The sequence below is a fragment of the Antedon mediterranea genome, chromosome 4 (assembly GCF_964355755.1).
Source record: "Antedon mediterranea chromosome 4, ecAntMedi1.1, whole genome shotgun sequence".
Classification (NCBI taxonomy): Eukaryota; Metazoa; Echinodermata; class Crinoidea; order Comatulida; family Antedonidae; genus Antedon; species Antedon mediterranea.
The window spans coordinates 14,619,931-14,630,793 of NC_092673.1; the positions used below are offsets into that span (position 1 = coordinate 14,619,931).

General features: G+C 36.2%; 1 protein-coding gene across 1 annotated transcript; it reads left to right on the plus strand.

Moving 5' to 3' along the window:
• Window positions 1-9,447: 9,447 nt before the first annotated feature.
• Window positions 9,448-10,095, plus strand: LOC140047588 (uncharacterized). The gene is given in 3 exon segments (XM_072092623.1): window positions 9,448-9,584; window positions 9,745-9,944; window positions 9,947-10,095. Coding segments are annotated over 3 exon segments (447 nt in total). The 5' UTR covers window positions 9,448-9,486.
• The last annotated feature ends 768 nt before the right edge of the window (window positions 10,096-10,863 follow it).

The window sequence follows — 10,863 nt, forward strand, 5'->3', positions numbered from 1 at the left end:
GTCAAATGTAACGCATTTGCATTGTATACTTGCATAATAAATCTTCCACACATTACAACAATTTTAAGTTGTTAAATTAATGTCTAAAAACAGATATTCTACGACGGAAAAGGACATGTCAATCTCCGACATCGCTGTTGTCACACATCTCACGTCGAGCCGGCCGAACTCTCGAGCGAGGAAAACTAAACAACGTGTTCAAAATATGGAACGTACCATTCGCTGATAGGGTGCATTAATGTATTTAACGGAAAACGCCACAACAAACACGCGCACATTTTAGAGTACAATATTTTACTAACTACAATATTCACCGGATTATAATGGTTGGATCTTTAAAATTCTGAATGGGATTTACTCCTCATGCACCATTTTAAAATGTAGTTCGCACAATTACCATGCACAATACGTTTGTAAACTATGTTTTATCGATTTCAATGTAGATTTAGCTATAATTTAATACCAAAATCCATAATATTTTTCCATAAACGGTGATTCAAAATTGGATTTTTGTCACAAAAATTGACTTTTCGTTACGAAAAACCTATTATAGAAGACGATTTTCGTATCAAATTAAAGCTCATTTAAAGCCTGATAACATACAACAAAAATTAATCCGCTAGGTTCAATGGTAATCGTGCGATCGTGTTTTGAAAACTGATGGGGATTTTCCGATGAGGTTTTCAACGCGCGGAAATCGGCTCGCAGGGATTTTAGAACCGTTTTAAAATCGCATTTTCTCGGCAACTAATTCATTAATTTTAATTCTAAACACACTTATACATAGATTAAAACAAGTACTTTCAAACAATATAAATTTTGTAAGTATTAATTAAGATTGAATACGATTTATTTAACATCAAAGTCATACTACTTTTTCGAATTTCGTCAATATTTCAAAAGTGATACCCCTCTGTGCGCTTTCATTGGGATACCTACTTTTGGCGCATATTGAAAGAAATGTAACTACTGACAATTTGTTCCATTGCATTCATAAACATTTTGTATAATATTGAAGTTTGTGGGGGAGGGGCATGTAACAATAGCTAATATATTGACAGTCCAGAAGATACTGCTAGTGAAAAAGGTCAACATTTTTTAGGGAGAGGGGAATTGGACTACCATTGCAACAATGTAGATGAATATCCTACAATGTTCCTCCCATAACCTCTGTATTCTTTCAACATTGTTTGTGTCCGATGAATCATTTAATCTAATAAATTCACCCAATAGATCTATGATTCCTTCAGTGCATTCATTAAACGCCATTTCTAGTCTGATTTCTCTCACTTTCTTTGACAAAGAGAGAGAATTGAAGAAGGGACGAGAACGGGAAATTCTAGCCACGCCTCCTCTCTCGATATGCGCGATGTGGAAAAACTCGATACGCGCAATGCGTAAAAACTCGACACGCGCGATGTCAACATAACACGAGCGATGTACAAACTCAACACGCGCGATGTCAACATAACACGCGCGACGTGTAAACTCAACACGCGCGATGTCAACATAACATGCGCGTCGTGTAAACTCAACACGCGATGACGTCAACATAACACGAGCGATGTACAAATTCAACACGAGCGATGCCAACATAACACGAGCGATGTGTAAACTCAACACGAGCGATGTGAACTCAACACGAGCGATGTACAAACTCAACACGAGCGATGTGTAAACTCAACTCGAGCGATGCCTCCATAACATGAGCGATGTGTTAACTCAACTCGAGCGATGTGTTAAACTCAACACGAGCGATGTCTACATAACACGAGCGAGGTCAACTTGACATAGTTATGTTCGTACTGGCGTGCCATAAATTTTAAAAACACATCGCTACCGGTCGGGTTGTTTTTATACACACATCGCTAGTTGTTGAGAATTATTTTAGTAGACATGCGCAGTAAGGGTTTGTAGAACGCCACCAACGTTCAGAAAAGTTAAATATACTTGTTGCGCCCAGAGACAAAAACCAGAGTAGGATCATTTTTGGTGTTCGCAGCAAAATGACGGATCGTAATTTACGTGAAATATTTGACCAATATGCCCGCGAAAGTTTAAGGGAACAAGAAATTGAAAGGTTGTTTAGGTAATATAATGTTTTACCTCAATCTATCTATATAATGTATTATTAGGGCTATCCTAGAGTATTAACTATGTTGAGGCATTGTCTAATTCATAATTAACTAATTATAACTAAAAAAAGGCCTAACTATATAATAAAGGAGGCCTCTAGCCTACTTTTACTAGGCCTAGGCTAGGCCTGGCCTATATAAAGGCCTAATATTTTTTTGTTTATAACTAGGCCTTAGCTTAGCCTACTACTACTACTACTACTACTACTACTACTAGGCTAGAGGCCTATGGGATAGGGTCTCCCTACTACTACTTAGACCTAACTAAATAAATCCCCCTTCCTCCTGCCGAGGCTATATGCTTATAGGCCCCATTCTGCCTACTAGTACTAGTACTAGCTAGGCTAGTATGTAGGCCTATAGTAGTAATATATATATATATTCTGCATCTTGTATATTTATTTAGGCCTAGACCCTAGGCCTAATATTATATTCTATTTGAATTATAAGAAATGGCAATCTGAAAATATCACTGAAATGTTCATCTGCGACACATTATTTTAGGCCTGCACAGTACCAACTGCAGTAACCACACCTTCAGCGCCTGTAACAACCACGGCACCAGTACTGTTACCACCTTTGAACCCCGCTCCTCGATATAATGCGGTGGAAAATTATAGGCCTAGACCTCGGCCTAGGCGGAGCCGAGCTCCATATTTTAAGTAAGAATTTATATAACCTTCCTCTTCCAGTTAGCACTTTACAAAACAGTCTCACTTTAAAAGTGTTTACATTTTACAAATTTGTGTAGTTAATCAGTCTAAAAAACCAAAAAAAAAACCTTAATTATTTTTTTTACTATGATAGTGGCAAACAAATGTTTAAACAAATAATTTATTACTACTGTAAACCAAAAATTGCCAGAGGTGTTCTCAAACCAGGGAAAAAGAATGTAAAAAATCAAAATAACAACTATAGACCTCGGTATTAAAAATCAAGAAAGTCCCAACAAAAAAATTAAAGAAGTAGGTCATTTTAGTCTTCATTTGTCAAAGTATAAATAAAGTAAAAATACACAGAAATAATACAATCCCCTTAATTATTAGTTGGTGAAAGTCAAAACATTATTAATTACTTGTTCCACAATATAAATTTTCATGTTTTTTTTTCTCCGAAAGTGTGCATAAGTGGACCTTTTTTCAGAGACGTTGTTCTGTTGTCTGGGCCTAACATATTGTCAGTTCCAAGACAGGGAGTAAAAGTATGGCTGACCAAACATGGTCATGTGAAATCTGGGGTGAGGTTCCTCAGAGAATGGGACAATGAACAGGTGGTTGCCAAACTCAGGAATCTATTCCAGATTCCTGAAGATTGTAGGTATGTTTGCCTGTTTTTCTTTTTTTTTTCTGCAAGCTGAGCTTGGGAGAGAGACAATTTTTATTTGATAATCAGAAATATCTATTTGCATAATATTTTTTATTTATTAAAAAAGCCTTCCAGTTTAGTTAGAATACAACTTCTTTCTTCCACATCTACTTTCGTTATAAGGTCTGATATTTAACTGTCAAATTAGCCATGCATACACTTTTTATTTAAAGCTAAATATATGTTGAACAATAATCAGGTAGGCCTAATAAGGTTATGTGTGAATTTGATTGATATGAAAGCCATTTTTTATAATTTTTATAGTAAATTCATAAAATAGTACCTTAAAGACTGTTTAATGATCATGCTGAAAAGTTTATAATTGATATGACAAGCTTTTGTAGGCAAAAGTACTAGTTCAAATCCCAAAGTAATTGACCTAAATTATTTATCAAGGAATTTTATATATTCAAATTTGCTCAACTGAGAATTAAATGTATACATGTGACATCCTTTCCCACCTAAAAACAATTAACGAATGACAGCTCTTAAACAAATATTTGACAAGTATTATCCATCATTTAGAAGTACCTTGACAACTTTAGATATATGACATAAGTGTTTGCCCTAAATCTTATTTTGTTGCAATTTTATGTATGGTATACATTACCCACAATTCTAGAATCAATATAAAAAACATTTAATTAGATTTGTAGCAGCCTTATAGAATACTGTTAACAATTTTTAATTACTCTAGACCAGAGTTGTATCCATTTTAGAGTTCAACTACCTTGCATTTATCTTTACATAGCAAGGTCATTTAGACAGTTACCAACTTTTCTAAGTAAAATCATGTAAAAGTAATAAGTGTTATATAACCACAGTCCACCAGTTGGAATGTCATTCTGCCAATGCCTAGCTCGCGCCCTAACTAAAACTAGTAAAAAGGCAACCAGTGTGGCCAGCGAGCGAAATGAAATTATGCTAGGTGGCAGCACAAAATTATGCCAGATTATGCCAGACACAATTAAGGCTAAAAGTGCACCAAAACAGTGAATAAGAGGGCGGTTTATGTGTATGTTTTATGTACCACAAAGGTGGGAAGCAAAAAAAAAAAAAAAAAGCTCTTCGGGTTTTCAGCCAAATTATGCTAGATTGTGTACAAATTATGCCAGATTTTTTTGCAATTATGCCCGATAATATGCTAAATCGTGGTGAATATGTTGTATGTTTGCGTTTTTCAAATTATGCCAGATTAGCCTATGCCAGATTTCCTAAAATTATGCCTAGCATAAATGCCAGATGCCAGATGGGTCAAAATTATGCCAGATGGGTCAAAATTATGCCAGACGGCATAATTATGCCAGATTTGGCCAATATGAAGGCAACTAACCACCTCCTGGTTTTTGAAAGACTTCCCAAACCATGCACAGAATAGATTAGTTGAAGTTGGGCATAACAATTAAAACTCTATTTTTTTTAGTATTATTTTAATCAGAGGTTTAAACAAAAAATCACGCCTTGATTGAAGTTAAACTCACCTCAACCCTGCTAGAGTAGATGAAGATGTATGAAAACGGTGGTCGATTCAAAATGGTCGTCAAATAGTAATAAATACAGAGTACATACCACTCACCACACAGACAGGTTGCGATGTACAACGAACCATCATTTCCATTCTTCTTCATCTATCTAATAGGCTTAGCCCACACATTTTGTTCTCTGAATCTGGTCGGTTATTTGCATCTTGTATAAGATAGCTAGACCCATGCTTCTAAAGAAATAAATCTCACTTTTCCTGGGAGCATGGTGTTGTCTGCATAAGATTTTCACAGTTGACACATCATACCTACCTGCATACTACTCTGACGTGACGAGCAGGTCCGACAGACCGACGCGAAGAAGAGAGGATGAGAGAGGAGAACCACATGTTACATGGGCTAGGCTGTTTATTATTATAGTCTACTCCATTTCGAAATGGGGGTTTCGTTTTTCATACAAATCACCAAACACTATGTATGGAGTGCAAACTTCGCCAAAACTCCGAAAGGCTCACAAACATTGAACACTACTTTTATAGGTATCTGTAAACATTTATTTAGTCTTTCAAAGAAAAAAAGTTATATCATATTTGATAAACTTTCATGTTTGCCTAATATAAGGCCTATCAAATATTGGGCCGCTTTTTCACCACACAGTTAAAATATTTTATGGTGCTTGTTACAACCGCTAATGTGGGAAACGTCATGTTACAACCGCTAATGTAGAAAACGCCAGTTAATGTAGAACAATCCACCGCTTATGTAGTAAAACTGCCAGTAAATGTAGAAACATCAACAGCTTTATGTAGTAAGGAAAATTGTCTCCCAGCTTATGTAGTTCCTATCGCCAGCTAATGTAGAAAATGTTATATAATTTACAAAAATGTCTAAATCATGTGCAAATGCATCAATCTTTACTTAGCTATCAGTCTTTCCACCTCTCGTAAGCAACCAACTATCTAAAACGACCACACATCGTAAGCAACCATCTCTGTTAAGGGACCGCTTCTCATAATGTGAAACTAGCTTAGATGGTAATGCCCGGGTTCTCAAATAATATTGGTAAACGTTTTTTACCGGTGGTACTGTTATAGCCTTATCACTGACGTCCAACATGGGTTTTTCCCATCCCGCTCGTGTGTTACGCAGCTAACTAACCTTCTCCATAATTGGGCATCGTCGCTGGACAAACCACGCCCACCTAGAATTGATGTTATATTTTTAGATTACTCTAAAGGCTTTGATAAATTACCCTACCAAATTGTCCTAAATAAACTCGCTACATACAGTTTAACATTAGAGTAATAGAGGCCAAATATGGAAATGGATCCAATCTTTTCTATCTAATCGAATTCAGAAGGTTATACTCCAGGGATATCTCAGTAGCTCACGCTCTGTGACATCTGGAATACCCCAAGGTAGTGTGTTGGGACCCATGATATTTAACTTATTTATCAATGACCTTGCATCTTCCTTACCATCTTGCGCCCAGTATTCGTCGACGATACGATCATTTATAGGGATATACACAGTGTTGATGATGAACTTATAGTTCAACGTGATATAAATACGCTCTCCACATGGTGCAACTTAAATGAAATGCAATTAAATTCAAATAAAACCTGTATTCTACACATCATCACCAGATCCAAAAAGGCATACCGTCCAAATTACTACCTTAATGATTCCCCAATACAATCGGATACTCATTCTCACCTTGGCGTTACCATTAATCATACTTTGACTTGGAACCATGTACAAAATGTTACTGCAACAAGGGCAAATAGGATGATTGGTTATATTGCGAGTATTGCTGGGCCGGGGGAACCTCGTCAGCAGCTGTATTTGCATTATACCGAATATACGATTCCCGCGTGGCTTCCCCAGACAGTAAAATTGATTGATAAGATCGAATCTGTTCAACGTAGAGCCACACGGCTAGCATTGAAACAGAGAAGAGGAGATATGGAGTATGATGTTAGATTAAAGCAACTCAATTGGCCCCGTCTATCGAGCCGAAGAAGCTATCTTTTAACATCATTTGTATGTAAAACACTAATAGGTTCTATTGATTGTAAAAGTATGCGCGAAAATGTGTGCGTCAATACTCGACCTTAAGTTTCAAGCATTTTGTATGCACGGACTAACTGTTTGCATCGCTCAGTTATCCATGTCTTCCCGCTACTGAGGGAAGACATCCATGATGAAGTGAAAGATTCCCTGCTATTGGATTATTTCCCTACATTCCTTGCTAAACTTAAAATAAATTTGTTCTCCGATAATAATTAGGCCTATGTATATACTTGGGATAACCATGTACAAAATGTTACTGCAAGGGCAAATAGGATGATTGGTTATATTGCGAGTATTGCTGGGGGCACCTCGTCAGCAGCTGTATTTGCATTATAGCGAGCTCTTATTTATTTTATTTTTTATTTTATGTCTTTAGGCAATGTGGCCAAGGATTACCAATAGTGAATTAATCACTGTCCTATCAGATAGGTGGTAATCCCCCTGATACAGGGGCAATTGTGTGAACCAGTTCACCGGGGTAACCCCCTACTCTTTTTCGAATAATGAACTGGGTTCTTTAAAGTACACACAGGTTATAACTGTGTACACTGGACCTACGGTTTATAGTCCTTATCCGAGAAGACTTGTTCCACCACCAGAACTAGGAGCGAGTCGGCCTCATCATCATCATTCCCATACTCGAATATGCGATTCCCGCATGGCTTCCCCAGACAGTAAAATTGATTGATAAGATCGAATCTGTTCAACGTAGAGCCACGCGGCTAGCATTGAAACAGAGAAGAGGAGATATGGAGTATGATGTTAGATTAAAACAACTCAATTGGCCCCGTCTATCGAGCCGAAGAAGCTATCTTTTAACATCATTTGTATGTAAAACACTAAGTAGTAATAGGTTCTATCGAAAATGTATGCGTCAATACTCGACGTCAAGAAACCTTAAGTTTCAAGCATTTGTATGCACGGACTAACTGTTTGCATCGCTCAGTTACCCATGTCTTCCCGCGACTGTGGGAAGACATCCATGATGAAGTGAAAGATTCCCTGCTATTGGCGGATTATTTCCCTACATTCCTTGCTAAACTTAAAATAAATTTGTTCTCCGATAATAATTAGGCCTATGTATATAATTTAATATACTTTTTTATATAGCTTTGGAATTTTGATATATTATATTTTAAGATGGTATATTCATTGGTTGTGAAACTGGGTGAGTGGGAACACAGGCTTTAAGTCATAGTGATTAGGTTCCCTTTTGTGTCCCATGCCAGCTCACTCAGTTTGTTCTATTGTTGTTTTTTTTGTATGTCGTGTTCTTCATGTATTTTATATTTGGCAATAAAAGAATAAGAATATAGTTTCTTTCTCAGACTTTAAACTTCTCTATAATCTATTAAAATATCTACTTGTGTCGTGAAATTGTATAGATGGGGAACTAGCTCAGGTGGTAGAGCGCTCGCTTTGCAAATGTGAGAGGTTCTCCAATTGTTGGTGGAAATTTATTACCTGTACTATTTTATTTATTTTTTCCTTGGCCTGAAAACTATTTATTATTTTATCAGAACAACACTATTGAGAATAAAAGAAAAATTCGAAACAAATGAGGAACTAGCTCAGATGGTAGAGCTTCATGAGAGGTACCGGGATCAATGCCCGGGTTCTCCAATAATTTCGGTCAAATGTTATTACCGGTAATGTTACATTTTTTTCCTGAGACTTTAAACTGCTGTATTTGTTTTTATCGCAACAATACTGGTGACAATATGAAAAGTAATAAAATAGCTACTGGTTTCGTGTAATTGTAAAGATGGGGAACTAGCTCAGATGGTAGAGCGCTCGCTTTGCATGTGAGAGGTACCGGGATCAATGCGTGGGTTCTCCAATTATTTTTGTCAAAGTTAATTACCGGTACTGTTACGTTTTTTGCTGAGATTTTAAACTACTGTATATATTTTATCGCAACAAGGTGACAATATGAACAGTAATAAAATATCTACTGGTTTCGTGTAATTGTATACGGGGAACTAGCTCAGATGGTAGACCGCTCGCTTTGCATGTGAGAGGTACCGGGTACAATTCTCGGGTCCTCCAACAAGTTTTTGTCAAAGTTTATTACCGGTACTGTTACATTTTTTTGCTGATATTTTAAACTACTGTATATATTATCGCAACAATATTTTGTTCACTGAGGATAATAAATAATATATTTAATTTTAATATAACCTACGAAAACCTAGTATTGGAATAAGTAGAATGGTTAAACACGACCGAATTTGATTGTCTTTTTGAGTCGATTCTATGGGGTCTACGAACAAATGATGGAGAATTGTAGACAAAGAAATCGGCCTAGGCCGACACTTCCATGATAAAAACGATGTGGATATAACTGACAGTAAGGTCTTCAAAGAAAGTAATAAAACATACAAGATGGTAGAGGTGTAGTGCAACACAAACAAACAGTGAGTGAAGAAGACATGGGGAAAATATCTGACTCTTTGGATATTAATACACCGGATGGGCTCCAAAATAAAATGCTCATTGATATTATGATTTACTTTGTTAACCGAGGTAGAGAGAGAACCTTCGAGGTTTGTCGATTTCCGATTTCTTTGTTGAAGTAGATGAAACGATCTCCGTTACATTGTGATCGTGATACCTTGACCAAATCGAGAAGTGAAAATGAAGATGAGCAGTGTAATGGACATAATGTATGAAATTCGTGGCTCAAAAAGGTGCCCCGTCTCAAGTTTCCTTGCCTTCAAGGAAGTGTTAAATCCAAATCAAAAATGTATTCGGCAGCGTCCAAAATCGACTGCACCAAATGATGGATCTCCATGATACATAAATGCGCCGTTAGGTATACATACATTTGGATATAAGATGAAAATGATTTCTGTAAAGGCTGGATGCTAAAAAAAATATACAAATCATAGCCAATGGCTACAACCTGCACAATACTTGATGAAGCAGGATTCCCAAATCGAAATATAATGTCGGTTACAGGGCATAGATCGAAATCGTCATTAAAGCATTACTTACAAGAAAAAGTCTATGAGCTGTACTTTGGCTACGAAAATGTATGAAGTTTCAGAAGATCAATCAAATAATAATCATAATTCATCTTGTGCCATTATTTGTACCATTACACTCATAAACATTCATTATTTGTATAATAGTACAGTGAGATATAGTAGACCCATAGTGACATTTAGTATAGTAAGATCATGTTTGCATACATGTCATAGACTCTTCTCTCAGACGAGCTTTAGGAATTGCGCATGCTCAGTTCGAGTTTCCAAATACCCATTTTCAGCATTAGTAAACTGTAAGCTTCAACCTGATACAGATTATAGTAGACCTAACAGTACGATGCAGTACAATAAGATAGTAGAGTTAGATATATTAGAATGAGATATAGTAGACCTAACAGTACGATACAGTACAATAAGATAGTAGAGTTAGATATATTAGAATGAGGTATAGTAGACCTAACAGTACGATACAGTACAATAAGATAGTAGAGTTAGATATATTAGAATGAGATATAGTAGACCTACAGTACGATACAGTACAATAAGATAGTAGAGTTAGATATATTAGAATGAGATATAGTAGACCTAACAGTACGATACAGTACAATAAGATAGTAGAGTTAGATATATTAGAATGAGATATAGTAGACCTACAGTACGATACAGTACAATAAGATGATAGTAGAGTTAGATATATTAGAATGAGATATAGTAGACCTTACAGTACAATAAGATAGTAGAGTTAGATATATTAGAATGAGATATAGTAGACCTACAGTACGATACAGTACAATAAGATAGTAGAGTTAGATATATTAG